This window comes from Pituophis catenifer, unplaced genomic scaffold, assembly GCF_029215685.1.
Source record: "Pituophis catenifer annectens isolate HBS135680 unplaced genomic scaffold, rPitCat1.0.hap2 SCAF_1, whole genome shotgun sequence".
In the NCBI taxonomy this organism is placed as follows: Eukaryota; Metazoa; Chordata; class Lepidosauria; order Squamata; family Colubridae; genus Pituophis; species Pituophis catenifer.
The window spans coordinates 243,999,775-244,025,888 of NW_027256881.1; the positions used below are offsets into that span (position 1 = coordinate 243,999,775).

General features: G+C 38.1%; 1 protein-coding gene across 1 annotated transcript; it reads right to left on the reverse strand.

The window, feature by feature from the left end:
• Positions 1–1,839: 1,839 nt before the first annotated feature.
• Positions 1,840–25,809, reverse strand: PIDD1 (p53-induced death domain protein 1). The gene is made up of 15 exons (XM_070957391.1): positions 25,545–25,809; positions 23,740–24,153; positions 22,932–23,135; positions 21,851–21,905; positions 20,088–20,289; positions 17,607–17,729; positions 16,579–16,758; positions 15,625–15,772; positions 15,110–15,245; positions 13,383–13,533; positions 11,513–11,636; positions 9,916–10,034; positions 6,740–6,847; positions 4,353–4,558; positions 1,840–2,077 (listed from the first exon to the last, which is right to left on the reverse strand). The coding sequence occupies exons 1-15, from the start codon at positions 25,807–25,809 to the stop codon at positions 1,840–1,842; spliced, it is 2,673 nt and encodes an 890-aa protein (XP_070813492.1).
• Between the last annotated feature and the right edge of the window lie 305 nt (positions 25,810–26,114).

The window sequence follows — 26,114 nt, forward strand, 5'->3', positions numbered from 1 at the left end:
GACAGCTGCCTTCTCATTTCTGAGAGTGGTGACATAAAAGGATTAGAAAGCTGTTTTCAACATCACGATCAACTTTCAGCAGCAGTGACAATGTATATTATTCCCTGTTAGTCTGTTGTAATATTTTTTAAAAAAACTGAACAATACTAAATTTAACATTACATTTTATAAGCAATAAAACTTAATAAAACTGGAAAGAGCCTGTAGTACAGTGGACTAAAGCACTGTTATTAACATCTGCTGCTTGCAATTACTGCAAATTCAAATCCCACCAGGCTCAAGGTTGACTCAGCCTTCCATCCTTTCAAAGGTAGGTAAAATGAGGACCCAGATTGTGGAGGCAATAAGCTGACTTTGTATAAATATACAAAAGTATGAAGGCTATTGCTTAACACATTGTAAGCCACCCTGAGTCTCCGGAGAAGGACGGTATATAAATTAAAACAAAACAAAACAAAAAAAACCTCTTAACAATAACTCTAGTCAACCTAGCTAAAAGCAGTTAAAGTGACTCAAAGCAGAAATGTTTGGAGAAAAATCTTAAGAAAAATAATAACTAAACCAAAATTGTCCTAGTAGTCAGATGACTTTGACTACAGCATGATGATATCTTAGTTATCCAAGGTAAATAGTTGTGGAATTACCTGGGATTACCTGCCCTGGATTTGACAGATTTCCTTGGTTGACATAATTTGCCTTAGCCACTGCCTGAGTAAACCAAAATGATTGGAATCATATATAATACCAAGTCATAAATTACAATTTACAAATAACAATGGTTAAGAGTTATACTTCATTCTAAGTCACAAACAAAAATGTGATATTAATATATTAAATGGAGCCAGAGATACAGTGATTTACAACATGTATTCATCAGAGGATATTGTGCAATCTGTTTATGGTTTACTAGGCTTTTGTTTTGATTTATTTATGTATTTATTTATTTTAAAGGAACATTTTATATTTAGAAGGATCAAAATGGGGCTGACAAGCATCTCTTGTAGTATAATATTCTTCAGTGCTCCTCCTTTTTTCCTGTAAATACCTGACAAAATTAGGTTAGGTGCAAAATAAAATGTGAAAGAATGATTCAGTTTTATGGGTGTCAAAATTCAGCTTTTCTTAGTACAGATGATAACATCCAAAAGGATGAAACAAATTATGGGAGACCACTGTGTTAAATCACACCAGCAGAGCCCTAGTTCCTGACTGTGTTTCAGAAATTCTGCTGCTGTAACTTAAAACATGACAGATATTCCCCATCACAGTGTCAGTAAAAGAACAGCTATCTACCTAGGAGAGGAAGGAGCCAAAGTTTTAGTACAGTGCATTATTCTCTTAACTCCCCCAAATAAGATATCCTGCAAAGTCCAAGTGCTGAAATAAAACCAAGGATCATATCAAGAAACAATTGAAAAATGAACAATGTGCAATTTGCTTCTAAAATATGTAGTTTCATCATCCTTAAGACAGCCCAGTTGAGCCACTTTAAAAACTTGGGAAACTCAGAAGTTCTACCCACAAGGAACAAACAAAGAAGATACTCTTAGGTTCCATAGGCAGTATTGTGCACTGGTCTGCTTTATGTATTTTAAGGTCATTTTTGCCTTAAAAATATAAAACTTTAGTAAAACTTAATTGGGAATCTAATTTATCCCAGGTGAACTTGCAAGTGGCTGCTTGCCAGTATCTAGTAAAAACCACTGGTGGCCCAAAAGCACGGCTAGTTGGCAGCAAACACCTAAAGAGAATAATTGGACAGTACCAGTAATCTTGAAGAAGAAATAGCCTGGATTTGATTAATCATATTTTGTTGACTAATCCATAATTGTCTAGCAATTATCCTGTAGCAATAGCAGAATCTTCTGTACTACTTTCCCGGTGCAGGCCCACCCTCTGTATCGACTCTGAATATTTTTGCCTTCCCAGGCCAATAATGGTAGTGATCTCATCTGCTATGTCTTGGCGGCCACTATCCTGCATGGCCTTAATCAGCTTGTCTATGCAGTCAGGCTTCTTTTCATTTTGCTGAGCCCAGGAGAAGAGCATGTCTAGAATTTGAGTATGAAGATCTTCCCTAGGGGGAGAAAAAACAACAGTGAAAAAAATAGGTTTGTATCATGCATATGGAAGTCTTGTTTGCTTTAAGTACCAATATCACATCTTTCAATGTACTATCAATTTACATAATAAGTCTTTATTTATTTTTTTGTTTAATGTACATGCTGCCCATTTCACTATCAAGATACTCTGAACAGGTACTCTTACATGGTCACATGTAAAAAAGCGGTAAGCACTAACTAATTATTTTCAGCAGCAACCCAGTTTAATGTCTTCTGAACAGGAAAAACATCCTTATGAGGGCAAAGCTAGTAGAGTAACCTAAACATATGCTGAATCCAGCAGCATCCTAGGGGTAAGGAAGCCATAATACTTGGGCTCATGTAGGACATGTAAACCCTGCAGGTTGTACTTGCATGAAATATTAACCTGCAAGGATTGGTTAACAACTGCACGCATGCCTCCCATGTTAACCATTGAAGTAAAAATGCTGATCAGCCACACTGTGAAAGTATCCTGGTCCCTCTGAAGGAAGGATGGACTGGAAAATCTAGTCTGTGTCAGGTGGGATAACCTGCTGAGCATCTTCTAGAATCACCTGCATGTGCTCCAAGTTGAAGTGAGAAGAAACTTCTGAATGGCAGGTAATATTTTGTAGGAGATTTTTCATCCTGAATGAAAGGTAACATTATGTAGGAGATTTTTGAACCTATGAATCCCAATGAAGTAGACAGTTCTCTGTGATTTTATCTCCACTACCTCTGGATTAGATCCTTTCTCACTCAGGCTAATTGAAGTGGCCAAGGAGAGAATTAGGAGCTGGACTTAAGATGTAGTCAATGATTCTTTGAGGGAAGATGCTAGAAGTCCTTAAAGAGGTTCACCCACTCATTAAGAGGCCAAGACTAGATCCAACAAAACTAGACAACCATTGTACTATAACTAAGTTTTCTTTCTGAATGTAAGGTACATTCAGAAAGGTACATTGAGAAAGTTGTGAGGCTGCAAAGGACTATGGAGGATATGGATTATCAGGACTTTGACTATCTGGGTTCAGACTGGATATAGACAGAAACTGATTGCTATCACAGATGACTGATTGTGGTGGGACTTGAATAGAGGTGGCATAACTATTATTATATTCCTGGATTTTCAACAGGTTTCAATGCAGTCGACCACACTATCTTTCTGCATCACCTACATGGGTGGGATTTGGAGTTATGATGTTATTCTGCTTCTGAAGACAGGTTGTTATAGTAAAGAAAGTTAGCTTTCAAAGAAATTTCATTATGGACTGACTCCCTTTCCCCTATCTATCCTATGCAATATTTACATGAAACTGCTGAAGTAATTTTCTGGTTTGAGATGAAGTATCATCAATATGCAGATGATACTCAGTTACACATTTTTATCTGAACCCTGACATAGATATCATAACCCAGTGTGTGAAGGCTGTTCAGAGTTTGGGTGGAGAAAAACAGGTTTAGGCTCGACCCGAACAAGACAAGAGTTGCTGTTGATTCAGAGGCTGACTGATTCCAGGTCTGTGTATTATTTAACTTGTGATCAAATTCTTCTCCTCCCACAAACAGGTTTGGGAAAGATAAGAGAATGACCTGCAGCAAGATGGATAGGCTCAGTTATAATAGCCATGAATTCACCATTGGAAAGGTCCAGCTTAATGATAGCTCATAAAGGAGAAAATTTATTTACCCGGTTGCTAAGAGTTAAAAACAACTTAATGGCACATGATCAATAAAAACAAATCAAATTAGGATACGGATTTTGTTTTTTGTAATGGTGTAACTCCCTGTGGTATCTTGCTGCATGCTCTGTGTCCCTGCAGAGACATTCCATTCCAGTGGTGGGCTCCCCTGAAGGAGTACTCTTTAGATGGAGTAGATTACCTCTTGAAGGACAGATGACCCAACCTTCATGGTCTCTCAGAAGCAGGTTATAACGATAGCTCTTCCAAAGAACCTTTGAGGATTAACTATGCATAGCAGTATGATTTTCTATAAGTCTAGTCCTTTACTTCTATTCGCTATTTTAATTTATTTTTATTCTGATTCTGCATTCTATTTTTTTCTATGTACTGTAAGTTCTGACAAACATCATAAATAATAAACAAGCAAAATAGGAAACCTGAATGGTATGATAATTTCAAGGCAAAAGAAAAAAAAATACTTTTTATCATCCAAGATACAGATGAGGATCTAAGCAGCTGGATTATTGGTGCTCCAGATCATATTTCCTGAATTAATGTTGTTTTTTTTTTTTTCATTTCTCACCTATTATTGTACTGTATCCGTTCCAACTGCTGATAGGATAATCCCAGGTTTAAGCCAATGATTCTCCAGTCAGCTCCCATGCGCCCAGCAATGCCAAGGAGATTGGACTGAGTCAAATAGCCAGTTTCAGCATTCCCCAAATTCAAAGGAGGAAGAGAGAAGCCGTCTGGAGTTGTGAGTTGCTTATTTACCTGAGTTTTCAGTTTCTGGTAGAACAGAAAATAACATATTATCTTGTTATCACATATTAACCTATTGTCCTGTTATTCATGACATGTTACAAAACATGACTGTGACTGCCCACCTTGGATCTTGAATCAGAGAGCACTGTCTCTTTAGATAATTGATTCTCATGTTGAACTGACCTTAGCATGAAGTTTCTTGTGTGTTCAACTATGTTTCAACTACCCTCATCATTTAAATGCAATTGATTTAGCTCTATAGAGATGAATACTGCACTGTTATGGATATATATTATGGAAAAAAACCATAACTGGTTTGGTGTGTTCTGGAAATTTGTTCAACTACTACAGATTTAGAGAAAGACATCCTTTCCCCACTTGGAAAAAACTCCAAGCTCTGTTGGACTTCAACATCTATCATTTTGATCACTGATATTGCTGACTGGGACAACATTTATCCAATTTTGTTTTTGCTTCTGATTTTAAAATTGGGAAAAATAACAACTTTTGCTATTAGCAATTTAGCTTTTGTGCCAATACAGGTCTGTTCCTTGTTCAGAGGTAAATCTTTAAAGTGTAAAGGAAGAAGGTTTCTACCCAATAATATTAACTATTTCTTCAAAAAGAGAATGAGAAACAATACATATCTTCAGCTAAAACATAGTCCTCTGGCCTGCTTTAGATGAATTACATAAAAAAAATTAAAATTAAAATAGTATTAATAAAAATAAATATTATATTAAAGGAAGTGCCATAAAGCAGAAGTTGGTTCACCATGAGTTTTGGGAAATTTATATGAACTTATACACACAAAGTGATTTAGATACCATCTTGTTAAGGTCCTATCTGCCTCAGCCAGAAAGAGACTTGAGTAATGATGGGTTATAAACTCTCCTGGTCAGAAGTTATCTGAAATCTGTTGAAGGGTCAATCATCATTTAAGGTCAAAAATATACTTAAAGTTTTGCTTATCAGTTAATGGTTAATAAAGGTTGGTTTATTTTGAGTTACGGAAAGCATTAAAATGTGAACTGGATGTATGATATGGTACAAAACACAGATGTGTATGTTATGGTAAGAAGGAAACAGTGAATTTTGGATTAGGAATGGGCAATAAAAGGTTAGGCATTAATAAAGGCATTAATTTGGAATATTTATCTAAATGAAAGATAGGTCTCTTCTTGCTTACATCTAATTTCTTAGGAATTTTATGACCAATGAATTTATGCTAAATATATAGTATAATTATGCAATTAAATGGTAGTTGTTATCAAAATTAGTGTGTTCCTGTTTATAAATTAGAAAGTATCCTTACCATTACAAGTGCATACTCGTGAGCTGAAACATCTTAATATTTGAAAGTTAAAAAAGTTCTCCTTTATAAAAACAAGCTATTTTATAGAAATATTTAGAGAAATTCTATTAAATAACTGTAATATAGTGAAAATCCACATTATACTATTATAAATTGTCAGTTAAAGAGACCAATGGATTAAAACATGCTTCTCTTATTGAACTGAATGAACCCAACAAAAACTTTGATAAATGTTTATTGAAAGTATATTAATTGTCTATAGATAATTTTTTTAAAAAATAATGGAATTATTTTCCTAGCAAACATAGCTAACTTAAATAGTTTTTCAAAACCCTACACACTATCCTCATATAGTCTTTATCCAGGTGGCCTTCAAATGTTTCAAGATCCAACCAACCAGCTTTAATGTACAAATTATTCTTAATAGTCTTCCTACGTATTTTATTTTCAGTTATGTAAAATATTTTATATGATTTCATACAGCTGATAACACAAACACCACCAAATGTTAAGTACAAGTCAGTACAAAATAGCAAAACCCTTTCCTGTTTCATTACAATGGTGCCTTTAAAGTTCAGCAACTAAATATAGTTTATAGTTTTAATAGTTCTAATATGGCTTCAAGGCTATTTTCTTATTTAATTCTTGATTGGGAGCCATCCAGAGTCTGGTACAAGATGGGTCGTTGTATAAATGTTTTAAATAAAATAAACAAATAAGCAACTATTAAAACAATCAACTAAGAATTCCATATTCTCTCTTGATACCCTGTCTATTTACATAAACAAAAGTGTGCATGCAAGACACTTCCCAACCGGCAAGGCCAGGAGAAAAAAGAATAGCAATCCTAATGCTGCACTAGTCGATTTTTCTTTGTGAATAATACTTACAGGTAGCTTGATTGGCAAAGTAGCTAGCCAGTGAGAATCGGGCCCCTTCCTCCTCCTTGTAATCTCTTCAGGAATGCTCTCAGGAACTTCTCCTCGATAAAAGGAAACCTTCAAAAAGAGATCAGCCTTAGACAGGTTTGAAAGAACCACAGCTGGATGAGATGTTAGTGTTCTCTCTTTTGGGAGGTTATTTACTTGTGCATTTAATTATAGAGGTTCTAGGTTGAGATAAATGCGTAGCAAATAATCTGTCCCTGGCATATTATTGCGTGCCTATTATCAAACCAATCTGTTGAGGATTATCACTATATTTTGATTACCTGGGATTTGCTGTGCTCATTCTTTTGCCCCCCCCCCAACATTTCTTTTATACCTTTAAGTCAGTGTTGAAATCTTTCTTGTGCTTTCTTGAACCATTTTCAAAAGTGGTTTGCCATTACCTCCTTCCCAGAATTGAAAGAGATTGATTGGCCCAAAGTTGCCCAGCTGGCTTTGTGCCTAAAACCATAGAACTTAAGGTCTCTCCGTTTCTAGGCTGCTGCCTTAACCATTACACCAAACTGGCTCTCTTCTTTTGCTCTTACAAACTGAATTTGTAAGCTCTAGTACTATCGATGCATAATATGCAATTACATTCATATCAATTTCCTTATTTAGAAAAAAGTTAAATACATATATATGAAGTATGACAAGTTGCCCAGCTGGCTTTGTGCCTAAAACCATAGAACTTAAGGTCTCTCCGTTTCTAGGCTGCTGCCTTAACCATTACACCAAACTGGCTCTCTTCTTTTGCTCTTACAAACTGAATTTGTAAGCTCTAGTACTATCGATGCATAATATGCAATTACATTCATATCAATTTCCTTATTTAGAAAAAAGTTAAATACATATATATGAAGTATGACAAGGTTCATACATCAGCCATGATTTGCTTACTGTGCTTGACTGAATAAGTAATAATCAGCTGTGTTCATGCCAACACTAAGTCAAAAACAAACTATGTTATGATTACTGCAATGTGCAAAGCAAGTTATGGTTTGCAAGGTAACTCAAAAGGGCTTGCTTGGTTAGGGTTAGGGTTAGGGTTGGTTTTTATCATAGAGGATCCATTAGAATCAGGTAAAAACTTGCTTCAGGAGATAGAGAAGTATGGTAGAGTTGCAGGTCTCTGAATCAACAAAGACAAGATGAAGATTATAATAAAGAATATGATACGAAATCGTTGGAGTGAATTGGAGAGAGAATTGGGCCTTCAAGTGACTAAAAGAATAAAATACTTGGGTATTTGGATATCTTCTAAAAATATGTCTATTATGGCAGATAATTACACAAAGTTGTTAGCCCAAACAAAGACAGACTTAGAAAAGTGGGAGCACCTGCAACTCTCCTTACTTGGTAGGATAGCTATGATTAAAACCCACATACTTCCGAAATGGAACTATTTATTTCAGACCGCCCCCACGAGACTGGATAGTGGTTTTTTTAAACTGCTAGATAGTTATGTGAGGAAATTTGTGTAGCAGAAGAAGCCCCAGATAAAACTTAGAGGCCCCATGTAGAGGGGGATTTGGTCTACCGAAATGGGAGTTTTACTACCAAGCGGCTAATTTAACTTGGATCAGAGACTGGATGCTTTTAAATAGGAAGAGGACTCTTACATTGGAGGGTTATGATTTGTGTCAAGGTTGGCACCATTTTCTATGGAGTGAGAGGGGCAAGAAATGTGGACAGTTTAAGAGACATTACCTTCAGAGAATATTATTAGAATCTTGGGAAGGGGTTAGGAACAGCCATTATTCAATGATTCTGATTTGGTTTGCCCCATTAGAGGCAGTAACACATGCGACACTATATAACAAGGAAATACCATTGACTTATCAGGATTTGCTTGACCCTCAAGGGGAATTGAAGACCCGAGAGGAGCTTACGAAACAGGGCAAAAAGGTAGACTGGTGGGCGTATGTCCAAATACAATCGAGAGTCAGAAGGGACAAAGGAAAGGAGGGAATATATAGGTCACTACAGGAGTTAGATAAAATCTTATTGGGAATCGAAAAGAAATTACTTTCAAGGTGCTACCAGTTTTTGGTATCACGATGGATTGGTGGGGAGGTGATTAAGGACACTATGATTGCCTGGAGGAGGAACCTTGGATTTTCTATAAATTTGGATAAGTGGGATGAGTTATGGAATAGGAATATGAAACTTACTTTGTCAACCTCCTACAAGGAAAATATTTATAAAATGGTCTATCGTTCGCATATCCCCCCGGCAAGAATCGCAAGAATGTTCCTGGGAGTTTCTCCGGCATGCTGGAAGTATGGGAATGGTTGTGGGACATACTACCACCAATGGTGGATGTGCCCCAAAGCAGGCAAATATTGGTCCAAGGTCCGGAACTGGATAGTGGAAATTACAGGATATAACATAGAGCTGAAACCAGAGATTTTTTTATTAGGAATGAAAACAGACAAAATTACAAAATGCGCAGAGGCAGACCGGTTAACGAAATTACTTAGGAACCAAAAAGATTCTGATTATTACAAATGTTGGAATTTATGACATAATTGGGTGAAAGAAAAGAGAGGGAAATGAAATGGATTGTATTAGTGGTATAGGCGCAGATTTGTGTATGTTAGTTGCAATAACCTTGTATGTATATATGTAAAATATTGTATTTTTAAAAATGAAAATAAACTTTGAAAAAAAAAAAACGGGCTTGCTTAGCAAACATATCCCATCAATTTTGCATGTATTTAAGTTCTGAGTTTTTACAGCTGTTTAATATTAGAGACAATGGCATTATACATGGGAAAATAATAATATAGTGAGAAGTAGAAGAAAGCATCTGGGCAGTAGAACATTTGACAGTTGGAATAGGCCCCTTTAAAAAGTTACTTTAAAAAAACACTGAGGTAAACTGGCTTTGGGTTCAACTGTGAACAACAGCCATCCATGAAGCACAATCTACAAAAATAATTGGAAGATAATATTTATTACAATTTAGTACAGTCAAAATTATATGTTCATCTTTTGAATTATGGAATCAGAGAATATAAAGTTATGCCACTGGATTCAGGCAATAAGAAAAAAGAATTGATATGCTAGTATTAATTAATTGGGGCACAAACTGTTATAGGAAATTTTACTGTGGATGAGAGGAGAAGCATATGTACCTGCCCTTTCACAGCCTTGCTGTTTCTGTCCACTTCAGAGGTAATATAGACTTCCTTCACATTTTTCAAATGAGAGAAAAAGCTGAATGAAATCCTTCCATCAATACAGTCTGGCCGGTCTGAAATAAGTTTGAGAAAATAACCCAATTTACTTAATCATAAATAATTTCATACTTATAAAATAGCCTCCTGCAGCTAGAAGTTTTCTAAACGGGGTGGAACACAACTTCTGAAATTCTCAGCTATCACAAGATCAAGTTTGGGAAGGCTGTTAGGAAGACTAAACTTCTTTGACATGTTTTTGTCTCACAAGAAACAGAATTTTGGAACGAAGTCATCCTAATTTTCCTTTTTCCTATCCTCAATCTCCAAGTAAATTGTAATTTTTGCCACACATTCGCAAATCACATGCTTTGCAGATAAAATATCCCACATTTATTACTCAAATTGTCACTTGAAAGGACTCAGTTTATTTATTTATTTATTTATTTATTTATTTATTTATTTATTTATTTATTTATTTATTCATTCATTTATTGATTCATTCATTCATTCATTCATTCATTCATTCTTTCATTCATTCATTCAATTTATATGCCGCCCTTCTCCGGAGACTCAGGGCGGCTTACAATGCATTAAAAAAAAACCATTATAAAAACATTTAAAAATTAAAAGTGCAACTTTCAGTTAAAGGCATTTTAACATTAATATCATGGGCCCTCTATTCTAGGACAATGCCTTTGAAATTTTCAAAGCATCTGGCAGTGCATATACTGTGTATGACATCTATCTGCAATACTTTAAAGTAACTGAATCTTTTCCTGGAAAATTCAGAAAAGAAATTCCTCCTTAGCAATAAATTAGAAAATAGTCCCAGGGTGGCGGTGGGGGACAGAGGGAAGTGGTTTCTATAGTCAGAGGCAGGAGAACTCATATTTATTGTTTCTCAGATATAGGCCTCCGCTATGATACCATGTAATGTGGGATTAAGATGCATCCAGGTTCTACTTACGCAACTGATTCTCTCTTTTGGAAATACTCTTAAAATGAGCTGTAGTGGCGCAGAGGTTAAAGTGCAGTATTTCAGGCTAACTCTGCCCATAGTCAGAAGTTCAATCCTGACCAGCTCAAGGCTGACTCAGCCTTCCATCCTTCCAAGGTTGGTAAAATAAGGACCTAGATTGAGGGGGGTCCTTGGTGCTCTTTGAGCTTATTTTCTTGAAGACGTTTCATTACCCAAACTAGGTAACACCATCAGTGCTAGTAAGGAATGCTGTTTGCTGTCAGTTTATATTCTGGTGTCTTGCCTGTCTGGGTGGGCAAGGATCTTAGGGATTCTTTGGTTGGGCTGTTTACTAATGGCTCTTTGGCATTATTTCATTTCAACCCTGAGTTATAAATATTTTCCTTTATTAGGACCTAGATTGTTGGAGGCAATATGCTGACAATGTAAACTGCCTAGGGAGTGCTGCAAAGCACTATTAGATGGTAGATAAATGCTATTGCTACTGTTATGAGCTGATTTGGAATTGCACAGTTAAACCTGAGTTATGGAGACATACATATATAAATATAGACAAGCTGTTTGACATTTCACCTGCGTCAATGCTGATACCCCGTTCAAAAGCTGCAAAGAACTGCTCCCCTTCAAACATCTCCACAATGTCAGATGGCTCAGGGCCTCGATATCGGTCATGGAGCTTTTTCAAAACAGGATCCACCTAAAAGACCATCAGAAAGGAATAAAAAAATGAACATATTTTTAAAATCCTCATTTCTTTATCCTTGTTATCACTTCAGAGGCAAGATTCAGATTTCCAAGGAAATGAGCTCCCAGAGGCTTAATAAAATGCAATACATTTAATAGGAGCTCTCTATGTATCTCTAATCATAGACTCTCACATAATAACAATTCCACAAAAGGCTGAAAAATATGGTGGTGTTTTAAGGAGTCAGTGCAATGGAAACTGTCTAATGAACCGCAAAAAATGTATATATTCTCATAGAAAATTGAAACAATTTACCAAAACTCACTTATCCAAGTAGTGCAGCAATCAATAATAGTCTGATCAAATAATAAAGATTTCATCAGACAAGTTTCCTCTTCTCCCTCCATGTTTGCTAATCTAACCTCTCCTAAAATGTATTGAAACCTGCAAATTGTTCCCTAGAACTGACGTATTTTGGAATTGTGATCTTCCATTTGAACTCCAAAAGATCTGCTTATATGTTTATCATCATCATCATCAGAGTGGGAAGGGACCTTGGAAATCTTCTAGTCCAACCTCCTGCTCAAGCAGGAGACCCTATACCAGGGATGGCTAACCTTTTTGCCATCGCGTGCCAAAAGCGGGGGGAGTGTGGGGAGGTCGCCCACGTGTGTGCCCACACCCATAGTTCAATGCGCCCTGCCCCTGCGCCTCCCCCCGCCCCGCTTTTAGCATGTGATGGCACAGTGGGCCCGGTAGGCCCGTTTTTCACCCTCCCCAGGCTCCAGAGGCTTTCTAGAAGCCTGGGGAGGGCAAAAACAGCCTTCCCCAACCCCCCTCCCCCCGGAGGCCCTCCAGAGGCCGGAAACAGCCCATTTCCCAACTTCCGGTGGGATCGGAAGGCCCAAAAATCAGCTGGCCAGCGCACTGCAGCTGAGCTATGGCAATGCTCGCGTGCCCACTGATATGGCTCTGTGTGCCACTTGTGGCACCTGTGCCATAGGTTCGCCATCACGGCCCTATACCATTTCAGACAAATGGATGTCCAATCTCTTCTTAAAAGCCTCCAGTGATGGAGCATCCACAACTTCTGAAAGAAACCTAGTCCACTGGTTGATTGTACTCAGGGGATTTCTCTTTAGTTTTAGGTTGCTTCTCTCTTTGGTTAGTTTCCATCTATTGGTTCTTGTCTTGCTTTCTGGTGCTTTGGAAAAAAAATTGACCCCCCCTTCTTTGTGGCAGCCCCTCAAATATTGGAACATTACTATCATGTCACCCCTAGTTTTTCTTTTCTCTAGACATACCCAATTCCTGGAACTGTTCTTCATATATTTTAGCCTCCTCCCCTTCCCCCTCCCAGATATCTTAATTGCTCTTTTCTACACTCTTTCCAGAGTCTCAACATCTTTTTTATATCATGGTGGGCAAAGTGGATGCAGTATTCCAAGTGCAATTTATATACAACATACTATATACAACACACACTTACAAATGAATTTTGTTTTGATTCTATATTTTAATAAGTTTGGCTCCAGACACACACTTACAGGCCAAGCGCAGCTTTAAATGAAAAAAAAAAACATTCCTAGTTATTCCAACTATATTCCTCACTATATTCCTGTTTTTAGAATTCTGGCTAAAAAGAACAACTTTGTGTTTGCAGAATACATGCTGTATTTTCTATTATATGGACATATGTGTGCATCGGTATATGTGATGTGTGCAGGGATATATTCTTATGCACATACAAACACTCACTTTGTGCTTTGGGAGGCACTGGAGCAAGACTTGTTCTGGATCTTTCTTTCTCTGCAGTGCTATGAAGTTCACCCGGTACATGCGCAATCTTTTATAGACTTCTTTAGCAAAGCCACCAATGTAAGCTTTTGTGGTGCACCATAACCAATACCTGGAGGGAAAGGGAGATTTGTAAAATGATTTGGATGGGTCCAGGTCTTCTCTGATAAAGTCAACCATATACGAGTGTATGAGGGCTACACAATTGCTTCATTAATGAAAAAATGCAAGTATGAATGGTTCTTATGCTAAAAGAAAATATTTATTAGATTTTATTACTTTTTAACTTTATAAATAACTCATGGTGGTGAACAAACATAACACTCCTTCCTCTTTTTCTCCACAACAACTCTCAGAGCAGTTGGGTTGAGTTAGAATGACCTACTCAAAGTCACTCAGCTGCCTTTTGTGTCTCCACAAAGCTTCCAACCACAATGCTGGCAATCATAGCTGGTGCTGCACCAGTGAGTAAGAGGAGGACAGGAGTTCTGGAGTCTGTGTGAGCATTCAATAGCAGGATCAAGAGACTTTGACTATGGGGAGAAGAGAAATCCTCTTGATCCACATGGGTGCACATCCATCACCGCTAAGCAAGTCAGAGAAAGCCAGCTTCTATGAAGAAGCCATGTGAAGCCTTGCTCCCCAGGCTGACCCAGAAAAATGTGGTGCAGGAGGAAGAACAAATATACAGCAGGTATTCTAGCCTACATCTTAAAAATGTACATTACACATACACCAAAACCCATGTGCCATTACATGCATAAAGTAACAAAAACAACAGTCTAAATTTCCGATATGAAAAATATTTGGTGTTTTATTGAGGTCTGGTCTCTGCTTAGAAACTGCCGATAATGAGGCTGTGCATAAGGAAGGCACTCTGTATCTGTGGATTGCTTGATGTCCATCCAAGCAATCCAAAGTAAAATGTAAAATTTGTTACTACCGGTTCTGTGGGCATGGCTTGGTGGGGGTAATGTGACTGGGTGGGCATGGGCAACTTTTTTTTTTTTTTTTTTTACTTTTAAAAGCATTTTTCTACATCCTCTTCGCCTGAAGAGGTTGTATAAAAATGCTTTTAAAAGGCTCTGACAATGCCAGCTGAGTCATGCGATCATCAGAGGCTTTTTTTTTCTTTTAAAAACATTTTTTCGGCTGAAGAGGTTGTAGAAAAAATGCTTTTAAAAGTAAAAAAAAAAAAAAGCCTCTGATGATTGCGCGGCTCAGCTGGGCATGGGGGTGGGAGCAGGGATTTGTGCTACTGGTTCTCCGAACCAACCGCTGCCATCGCTACCGGATCGGGTGATCCAGTCCGAACCGGGAGCATTTCACCCTTGTGTCCACCATATCATGACTTTGAAAGCATTCTAAAGAAGAAAAGCAATCTCATCAAAAAGTGGGAACAGCTTGTTTCCCATCACTTAACAGAATAGGAAGGGACCTTGGAGGTCTTCTACTCCAACCCCCTGCTCGTGTAGGGGACTCTAGTCTATAGCATGTCAGACAAATGCCTCTCCAAGTTGTTTTGCAAAACAACTGTGTAAGCAGGGCTTCAGCTCTTATGGTCAAGTAAAATGCTCCAAATGCATATCAATTCTGTTGTAAATATGGAAAGGGCATCTGAGAACATTTGCTGTCCACAACTACTTAAGTGCTACTGAGGTTAAGATTATGACCGCTGGCCCACTAACCAAGAGAAGTGTGTTACTTCAAATAAAGCATAGAGGTGGGTGAACTCCAGTATCACTTGATCGGTGATGTCACTCCAGTTCTGAGCATCCCAGTCACTGTGCAACAAATGTACTCTGGAACGATCCAAGGTTAGACCTGAGGGGGGAAAATGAAAAGATGTTGGCCATAAACTTAAAGGTTGAACTGAGCTCTTTTCAGTTTATAATTGCATCAGAGGGGATGGAGGTTGACTTATGTCACTGATGGGACAGATAACATGTGGAAAGGACTATGATAGTTTGACCAAATGTAAACAATGAATGTTCTGCAGGATAGAGCTAAACTACCCTAAACTTTTGCAATGCCTATCCTTAAGAATTTAACCTAATTTCCTCCGCAGAAGATAAATGTTCTTGAAATTGTATTTAACTGTATCAAGGCATTGAACTGCTCTTGAAATTCAGGGAGTTGTGTATCTTAAAGAAATATTCCCATCCCATGAAAACATTTTTTTAAAAAAACCTGGCAAACTAACCTGTGACACCAGGAGGCAGTGGAAGCTGAATTTTAACAGGCTGAAGAAAGTCCACAGTGGAACTTTGAGAGAGACAGAGGAGAGGGCTGGCAATTGTTTCAGAATCACCAGTGATCTCTCTTAGGTCCTTTGTTGATACAGGAAGCACCTTAAAGTAAAAATAAAAAATATAATCGGGCCCATTCAAAACTGTGTGGGCTTCCATACATGAAAAATCTCTCAGGGCTTCTTCCCACAGCCAAAAGTTGATCATGAACATCAAGAGTCTTACTGGAGAGGAATCTGACAGAATTTAAGGCAGAGGTCCCCAATCCCCGGTCCATGGACCGGCACTGGTCCACGGCATGCCAGAAACTAGGCCACGTAAACAAGCGAAGCCCCATCCAAGGTATGCAGCCAGCACTCAAAACCATGCCCCTTCCAGTTCAAGGAAAAACCTCTTTCCACGGAACCCATCCCTGGTTGGGGACCACTGATTTAAGAGATGCCCTTGGAAAAAAAATAAACAGGAAGTCGCTTGGATTCTGGCCACAGATTCAGGCCCCAATTTGTTCCTTGTGAGGGCTCTTGGGTCAGCCTTTCTAGTTGTTAGTTCTCAAATCTGGCTCAGAGAATTGCAGAGTGCGATCAGGCCCTGATTATTTGCATTCTCACCATCCTTCCTGGCTGAAATTAAACAAACATCCCTAATGAAATTTTACAAACAAGCAACGTGGGTTAATTAAGAAAAAGAATTGAGGACTGGCTATACAAGTCAAACCTGAGATGAAGCAGTTATTTCAGGACTCGTCTTTTAACTGTACAGCTTTAAATTCACATGACCCAAATTGTGTGACCTGAACCAGGTGATTTTCAATCTTGTAAGGCAGGCAAATTTTTTTACTGGAAGCCTGGATTACTGGGTGTCAATGTTTATCTGTATTTGTTTGGGTGGGTGGGTGGCTTCTTCCTTACCTGAAGCTTCACTGTCCTCATCTCCTCGGTCACACCAGGAGGAAAGGTCACTTTAATGTTGGGATCAACAGTTGAAAAAAGCAAGCCCCCTTCCTGACAGACTTTGCATTCATTCTCCACAAGACGTGAGACGACCAAAAACCAGGAGAAGTGAGAGACGCTGCAGCAAGCTGAATGCTTCTGTCCAAGAATGTGGAAGAATGAAGAGAACCTTCAGGACATACGGAATTACTTTAATGATACAGACACCAACTCACTACCACAATAGATCATAACTCAGGGCTTAATAGTGAAGTCGGATTACCCCCCGGCTTGCTGTTTTAGGACAGCTATTAAAATCTGGCTTTTAAAGAATACCTTGGAAGGGCACCTACGATACTCTGAGTTGTGTCTAATTTTGTTCTCAGTAGCCTCAGTTTCTTTGATAGTTATTATGTTCTTATTTTGCTTTTGTATTTTATCCTTTTTACTGTAAGAGGAAATGTAAGATGCTCAGTGACATATAAGTCCTAGTAGGTAAGTAGAAGGACAAAGGGTGCTCTCAGGATGAATTGAATTACTTATTTATCAGCTTTATATAATAAAAAAAAAACAGAACATCTGCCTTTCATCACATGAGGGGTTCATGTTTCTTCAAAGAGTTTATATCTGAACTAGTCCATTGAAATATTGATGCACCGAATGTTTCTTTAAAGGTCAACCAAAGAGCTTGATAATTTCTGAACCAGTGTTTTTCAACCTCAGCAACTTTAAGAAGTGTGGACTTCAACTCCCAGAATGCAATTCCCAAGGCACAAGACAGCCTGCAGATTAGAATGCCACAGCCATGGGAGTCGGGGATCCCTAATTCTTGGGAATTAAAATCCACGCATCTTAAAGTTGCTGAGGTTGAGAAACACTGTTCTAAGCTATGAGAGATTGTTTATATCAGACAGAGTTTACATGTCAAGTTCTCGCAGGAAAAAATGACAGGAAAAGGAAAAAAATGATAAGGGAAGAAATGGGTATGACAACCATCCTCAACATACCTTGCCTTTGCATTTCACTCTGGTTCTCAAATCGCTCCACTTATGTCCATCAAAGGTTCGAATTATGAGCTCACGGTCATTCAGGCTGTGAGGAGAAGCATAGGGCATCCAGATCCGCACCTCCTAGCATGCCAAGAGAGAAGAGAGGGTGTCCATAAGTTCATCCCAGAGAGACAACCTTAGTCAAGCTCTGCAATATATGGAGCAAGAGAAAGACTCACTCCAGGGAGTAAAAATAGAACACAAATAAGGCAATATAGGAAATGGGATGTGATAATATGGAAGCCAGCATACTATGGCATCAAAAGTGCAGTTGTCTACCTTCCACAACAGCCATTCCTCTCCTTCTCCCCTCTAACCTTCCCTCCCTTCTTCTATTCTTTTCAACTTTCTTCTTTCCTCCTCTCCTTCCCCTCTTCTCCTTCCCCTTCCTTTCCCCCACTCCTCCCCTCTTCCTCTCTTTCTAACCCTCTCTCCTACTCTTATTTCCCTCTCCCTTTCTTCCTCTCCTTTTTCCTTTCTTCTCTCTCTCTCTTTTCCCTCTTCTCCTCTCTCCTTCCTACCTGTCCCTTTAAGGGAAGAAGGGAGATATGGAATGGTAGAAGAGCAACTCCGAATATATTTTAAAGTTTTAGGATGAAGAATGAACCAATATGGAAACCAAAAGATAATATGTGTGATAAGAATGGTTAAAGAGATTGTACATTTATATATGTTTTATGAGAAATAAAAATAAAAAACTTTTATAAAAAAAAATGCAGTTGTCCATACATAAATGCTATAGATTCTCATAGACATGCTTCAAAAGGATTTACACCTCACACTAAATGAAAAAGGAATGAATATACTTTTCCACCCATAAATTGACCTAGTTCAGCATGCTGCCTGCAAACAGCAACATAAACAATCTCTCAAAAATGATAGCATGTGTATAATGATATTACCACACAAAAGTTGTCATTATATATTTGCATGTTATGGCATGCATGATGTTGTCATCACATGCAGGTTATCATTTGGCCCTCTTCTTCTTCAGATGGATGCCTATGCAACAAAGCAAGACGGGCAACACCATCTGCTCACTGTATATCACAGTGTGGCATGGAATGCCACTGCCAAGGTTTAGGGAGTTAGCAAAGCAAAGGAGATATTTAACAGGGTGTTAGTTCATTCTAGACAATTAGCTAGATGTTCTAGGGATATGATAGCATCTTGTAACTTATAGTAATTTTTGGAATTCCCAGTAATTTCATAGTATTTTCTTTGCAAATAGGAATCCATGTGCTTAATCATTCCATATATACCCAAAAGAAAGACAGCCACATACAGGGTTAAAATAAATACAATTTAGTGGATTTTTTAAAATGGGAGAAGCAGTTTCTACTCTGTCCTAAACAATTATCTCTGAATTAGGAAATAATTTCTTATATTACTACAATTCGCCTTTGCATAACTGATGGAGAATTGTTGGGACAAGTGAACAAAGCCTGCACTTACTCAACAACATTCTCCTCTTCATTTCCTAAATTCCAGGTCTCTAATCTGGATTAGTGTCTGAGTGGGGGGAGGGGGAGCAATATTATTGTAAATTCAAAATTCAGCCTAAACCTTTAGTAAGAACCCATCAACTGATCCAACTCACTAGCCTATTTAACAAGCAACTAATCCACCACCACCCAGTGCAACAACCCAATGGAAATAAAGAATGTACAGGCAGTGGTGAAATCCAAATTTTTTAACTACTGGTTCTGTGGGCATGGCTTGGTGGGCGTGGCAGGGAAAGGATACTTCAAAATCTCCATTCCCACCCCACTCCAGGGGAAGGATACTGCAAAATCCCCCATTCCCTCCCCACTCCTAGGGGAAGGATATTGCAAAAATATCCATTCCCACACCAATCTGGGGCCAGCCAGAGGTGGTATTTGCTGGTTCTCCGAACTACTCAAAATTTCTGCTACCGGTTCTCTGAACTGCTCAAAATTTCCGCTACTGGCTCTCCAGAACCTGTCAGAACCTGCTGGATTTCACCCCTCTGTACAGGTATTCAGAACTCTATCTGTTTTGTCTGTCCAAGAAAAAGCTATCAAAAGAAGGATTGAGCTTGAAAATGACTAAATCCAGGCAGGGGTCCTAGAGAAGAAAAATTATTCTAGGAGAGGAAGATGGGCAATAGCTCAAAATGCTGTTAACTGTTCCACGTGGAGTTTAGATATGCAGTCTGTTCTCCACTTCCTAGTGCACACGTACAGATTCAATCAGAGGAAACAGCAGAATCACACTCAGAGAAGGCAAACATTACTTAATCACATAGAAGAAAATAACAGTTGTAAAGAATTTGAAAAGAATTCCAGGAGCCACGCTCTGCATATTTTCTCCTTCTGGTTCATATTAGTTTGCAAATTGTAAATCTGCAGACTAACATGAACAAGAGAATTAGCAAGGTTCCAGCTTAATCTCTTTTAAACTTTCCTCTGTGCTTACCTGCTGGAAATGAATCCCATGGGGCTGCAGTTCCAGGACTTCACTTAGCAGGATGTCATGGTGCTTAAGCTTCACCCAATGAGGGTCAGGGGAGCGTTTCTGGAAGTGAATAGTTACTAGAGTAGTTGTAGCACCCCGTGGGAAACGGAGTTGTATGCCACAAGCCAAGAAGACGTGGCAGCCTTCAGGAGTCACAGTAAAGCTTTGGAAATGCAAAAAGAAACAAAATGTCTTTATAATCTTTATTCTTGTTGAGATGCAAGAGTTGAAATAAAAAATAATTATGGATTGGATCACAACTCCCATAAATCACAACAATGTTTCACAATTGGTTGTGAATTATAGGGTGCTGGAGTCCAACCTGTTTGTCTTTGATTCATCTGGAATTTAGGTTTTTTTTTTTTAAAGGCTATGGCCTAAACAGGGGTGGACCACTTTTTGGTTACCATAGTTTTGAGGCAGGTGAGCTCTGCAGAGTGAGAGGGACTGGTCTTGTGGGGAGGTGGTTTTAATTGTGACTATTTCTCTAAAACCTGACTTTTTATTCAATATATCATTATCCTGAGAAGACATATTCTTGGTCAGCATTGTTGTTTTCTGTTTATTTATTTTGAAACCTGCCAAAGCCCCAAACTCATTCAATTTCATCATCAAGTATTCTATCTTTTTTATGGGATCCTGTAAAATTATAACCAGATCATCAGCGAAGGCCCGCAATTTATAAGTTTCTTTCTTAATACTTATACCCCTTATTTTATCTTTTTGTATAATACTAGTATTCAGGACTTCCAAAACCCAGATAAACAACAGTGGAGACAAGGGACATCCTTGTCTTGTATACTTTTGAATTTTGCATGAATTAGTTAAGTTTATAACAATTTTTGCATTCTGGGACATATAGATTGCTTTAATTCCTTGGATAAAGTTCACTCCAAAGTCCATTTCTTCCAGCATCTTAAACATAAAGGCCCAATTTAAATTGTCAATTGATAGCCTTCAATAAAATGTGACTATGTCTCTATTAAGACTTATCTTACAGATTCCCCATTCTTTTGGGGCGAGAAACTTTGTTGCCTGTTCCTACAATCATGATCAAAGAATGTGAAGATTTCTGATGAGTCCTAGTTATCATTTCTTTCTCCCCAGATCTTCAGGAAATACACATAGTTTTCTGGACAATAAACAACAATAAAGAAAACCACACTCATTCATACACCCACACAATCTCCCTCTATGCTTCATATATAAGCTGAGATGACAAAATAAGATGATACACTTGTACACCGCCCTTAGGTGTTCCCATTCTTCCTTCATTGCATTTGCACATGAATGCAAATTCTAAGTGTGAGGAGACTCTACCAGGCAGCTAATATTGTGGCAGTTGCCCAGGGATGCCACTTTGTAATCTATGCCTAGTTTTACTGCATACACTCAACCATTAGTAGTTGTAATGCAACTCTTTAGTCTTCAAAAGCAAAATCTGGCTCATTTGAATGAGCTGAGATTTTAAACACTGAGAAAATCATATTTGAATGAATGAGACTGGTTTAAGAAAAACATTGGGTGCAATATGCATGCTATGGAGTGTATCTTTGGAAGGAAGTGATATCACGAAACACATGACTGTCGTAACTTAAATAACAAGACTGTAATTTGCATTATTTGTTATTTTATTATGGCTTATATTGGATGCCTATGTATGCTAAATTGGTGGGGAGTTAGGACACCTGATCAAGATATCAGCCAAACACTACATGAAATACCTGTCTTCATCAGCTTTAAGATACACTCTCTGCAATTCTTCTGAACTAGAGTCATCTGCAAGAAAACAAAAGACCTTCCTTCAGTCTGTGGTTGAGAAGAAGAATATAATCTAGGGAAACCTGTCCATGTCCTAACCTTTTTAATGTTTTAATTTTTAATGTTTTTATATATGGTTTTTAAATGCATTGTAAGCCGCCTTGAGTCTTCGGAGAAAGGAGGCATATAAGTTGAACAAATAAATAAAACCTCTCTTTACTGTTGTGGAAAAACATAAGGAGAGAGTTTGATGTGAGTCACTTTGAGCTCCCAGAAGAAAGAAAAAACAGAAATGAATAAAGAAATGACAATAAGTATGTTATGATATGATGCCTATGATGCAAATTTTTATTTTATTTTATAAGCATAGCTCCATCTGAGACGTGAAAGGGAGTCACATGACAAAGGACCTTTTCTTATCCAACTGAACATATCCTCAACTAACCTATTGTAAAACTCTTCTGACATATTATAAATGACTTGCTATTATTTCCTAGACGTTTCAAAAATCTTTAATCTTTTAATTTGATAAATTTAGTGTTTCATGTATTGTGGCTTCACCAGAGTTATTTAGCCCTGTGGAAAAAAAATTCTGTTGCCTTTCAGCCACAGGGTGTTTAAATTTCAGCTTGCATTGGAATTGTTTTCCATTTGTTAAAATTGGAACACTTTCTTGCTTTTTAATTTTTCTGTTTAAAGGAATTATGGATTATAGTTAGTTTTATTTTAAGTGCTGTATATCTTCCAAACAGTTATTTTGGCTAGGCAGCTGAAAACAAATGGAACAAATAACTAATACCAACAAGAAATTGAGGTGATTTTTTCTAACGATGCTTTCCTAGTACCGGTATATATTTTGTATCAAGAATGACCATGTCTTCAGTTTGGGAACTGCATTTAACAACAACAAAAAACAACAACAAAAGAGAGCACCTTATTCTGTGCCATCCAAAATAGTTGATCAGATGGCACCTCCCCAGGATGAGACGAGAGTGCCAGAGAACAGCTGTTCAGTAGGCAAATCAAGCAGAAAAAAGCAATTACCTGACTGCAGAGGCACCTCCAGTTCTCCTAGAGGATTGCCCCTTAGATGCACAAAAGGAAAACTCTGAATCTCCGGAGGGATGCTTCGAAGCCTATTATTCTGCAGATCAAGTCTGGACAAGTGAGGTAGGCAGGCAAGGGAGGCAGGAACAGTTGTCAAAAGATTGCTGTGAAGATGCAGCTGCTGCAGAGACTGTAAATTGGCTGCAGGTCACAACGCAGATTAAAAATTGAAAGAAAACCTAGCCATGGTAAAACCAAATAAATACATACATTCACACACCTCTCTTAATCTCTACAAATTACAAATCCCTTTAGAAAACACCAGGGGTCTTATATCAATCCATCCCAATCTAGTTGTTATACATACAAAACAACCAACTAACCACGCATACTTGATTTCTTAGCTTTACAATACACTCACACTGGCACACCGATTATAAAGAACTATGAGGGGTCTTTGGTGCTCTCTGAGCTTGCTTGTTTTCTTGCAGACTTTTCATTACCCAAACTAGGTAACATCACCAGCATGTAGCTCAAAATGGATATATACCCATACAAGGAACATCTAATTAATAAGGGTACAAAGGAAATCAGGTTTAGTCTGTTATATATTCAGGGTTATATAGCTGGTTGCAAAGATGCTATAAATGAATTATAATTATTATTTTAATCCCAGCTTTCTGCCTACAAGGTGAAGCTTCTCAGCCTCCTCAGTCAGTGTTTTTTGATAACCGGGGGCACTTCTTTTTTCCAGGAAGTGGAATAGGGAATCCATATCCTTTTCTTTAATTTGTGAACGGCTTACCAAGAGAACTGGGTATTCCTGTTAATTCATTTCCAGAGAGATCAAGTTCAGTGCAGTTGTGCAAGTTCCCAATCTCTTCGGGGAGTGATTCCAGTGCATTTTCAGAGAGATTCAGTGTCTGCAAGGCTGCCAGCCCCCCAATGCTCTGTGGCAAACCTTTTAGCTGGTTCTTCATGGCAGAGAAAAAAGTCAGCTTGGCAAGCTGGCCAAAGTCCTCAGGCAGCCTCTGTAAATTGTTGTAGTTGACTGAGAGAAAACTGAGGCTGGCCAGCTTAGTAATGCAGGGAGGTAAAATGGTGAAGCTGTTGAAGCTGAGATCTAGATGAGCAAGGCATTGTAGCTGCCCAAACTCTTGTGGCAAAGATGCTAGCAATCCTTTCTCATATGCACCAATGTCATCTCTGGAGTGTCCACCTGAAAGCAAGCAAAAGTGAAAACAAAGAAGATGTTTGCACCACAGCAACTTCGTATAGACATGGTATTTACTTGAAATAATTTGCAATACAGAATGAAACATTAAGGAATGCACAGGAAGCTAAAGAATTTTGATGCATACAACAATAAGATACAACTGTAGTGAGTGAACGTTTGGTGAGGTTCTCCTGTTTCTTTCAGGATATAGTGGTAATTAAAAGACCAAGACAGAGATAGTTAAATTCTCCTTGAAAACCAGTAAGGGCACACACAACCACTGTTTGGGCCTCTTGGTCCACTAACTCTTGAATAGCTCTCTAATGATACAATTTACTAAACTGGGAAGCTGCAATTGAGATAAGGGAATTATTTGGTTAATATTCAGCATTAACTCACTATTAATATGTATATTAATAACTATTTCTAAGGTGTTATTTTAACTATTTACATAACAGGCAAAAATATTAGGCTCACATTCATATATGACTGAGTTGTATGACACTGACTTTAATAGGATACCACATTTGCAGATTTAACTTGTACATAATCTATGCAGAAATAAGAGTGTAGTTCTCTGAATAGACATTCAGAATTAAGATCTAATGATTGCCACGGCTTTACTTTAGGGAAAATAAGATAAAGATTCCAAATTTAATTAAATATTGAAATCTCCTCTGCACAAATGAAAGGGGGAGGGGAATTAAGTAAGATACACTGTTCTTAAAGAACAGCATTAAACATCATCTACTGTGCTTTTACCAACATTTATACCCCTCCACCTGCTGAGCTTCATTATTGAAAATATTGCTGGTTTTATGCAATGAAAGCTGTAAAAAGATGAAAGATGAGAAAAAACATGTCTTCCATAAGAGTTTAGAAATTTTACACAACTGTTAAAATGAGTTCACTATGCTGCATGATTGTGAAATCAAGATTCATATAAACTTTGGGATGACAGAAATCAGAAAAATTGATTTCCCATTGATTTCGTATTTTTGCATGCTCTCAGTTGTGAAAACATCTGTATTTGACAGGAATGCTATCACAAATTGCAACCTTTTATCACAGAACCCTCCATCATTGCAGGGGTAATCCATGTCAGACAGAAAAATATTAGCAGAAAATTGTGGAGGTTTTTTCCCATTGAAGAATGCTAAGGCTACAAGGTTTCATATCATTATTTGCAAGTAAGCCCCTTTTAAGGAGAGTGAACAACATCTAAGTAAAGGCAGATGCCTCTTGCCACATAACTTTGTGAAGGAAACTGGTCTGAGATCATTCCTAGAAGCTACAAGAAAATGAACCAAACCATCAGGACAGAAAAAGAAACTGTGAAAGAGCACATTAGAAGCAGGCAGCTGAACAAAGTGGCCATATAAACATGCAGTTACCTTTGAGCACAAGAGATTTCAAGCCCCGCAAAGCAGGGAGGCTGCTCAGGGTGGAAGTGATAAGGTCCTCATTGCAGTTCAGCCTCAAGAACTCCACCTGTTCTACTTCTTCTCTCCTGCTCTCCAGCAGCTTGAGGAACAAGCAGCAGCTCTCAGGATAGACGTCTAGGTTCAATCGGTTGCCAGCCAAATAAGAAATAGCAAATGCCTCAGCCCCCAAAGTGCCCTCCCCTGGAGGGTACCCAGGCTCTGGCAGTCCTGTCATCTTCTGGTTTTATATCACCATGGGCTATGCATGTTCTGACTTGCCAATGGTACTACAAATCATTAAAGATGGAAGAATGAGGCAGCCTCTGGGGAAAAGAGATGGGAAGAACATGAAAACAGTTTAGGAAATTATAGAACTGCACAATTAGTCTGGTGAAGAAAGCCACAGAGATTGCACCTGAGCAAGATGTCACTGACGAGTCCCGTCTTACAGGCATCCTTTTATTCAAGCACACATTTTCAAGTGATAATTGCTTTTACACTAAAAATAAGGAATTTCTTGTTGGCAAGAAATTATTGGAT

Excerpts from the sequence above, each read along its gene's own strand:
- PIDD1 (XM_070957391.1), bottom strand. The coding sequence starts at position 25,809 with ATGACAGGACTGCCAGAGCCTGGGTACCCTCCAGGGGAGGGCACTTTG. Across the intron at positions 23,136-23,739 it reads AGGAATACCCAGTTCTCTTG|CCAATTTACAGTCTCTGCAG; the intron begins GTAAGCCGTTCA and ends TGTGACCTGCAG. Across the intron at positions 16,759-17,606 it reads GAGTGAAATGCAAAGGCAAG|AAGCATTCAGCTTGCTGCAG; the intron begins GTATGTTGAGGA and ends ATTCTTGGACAG.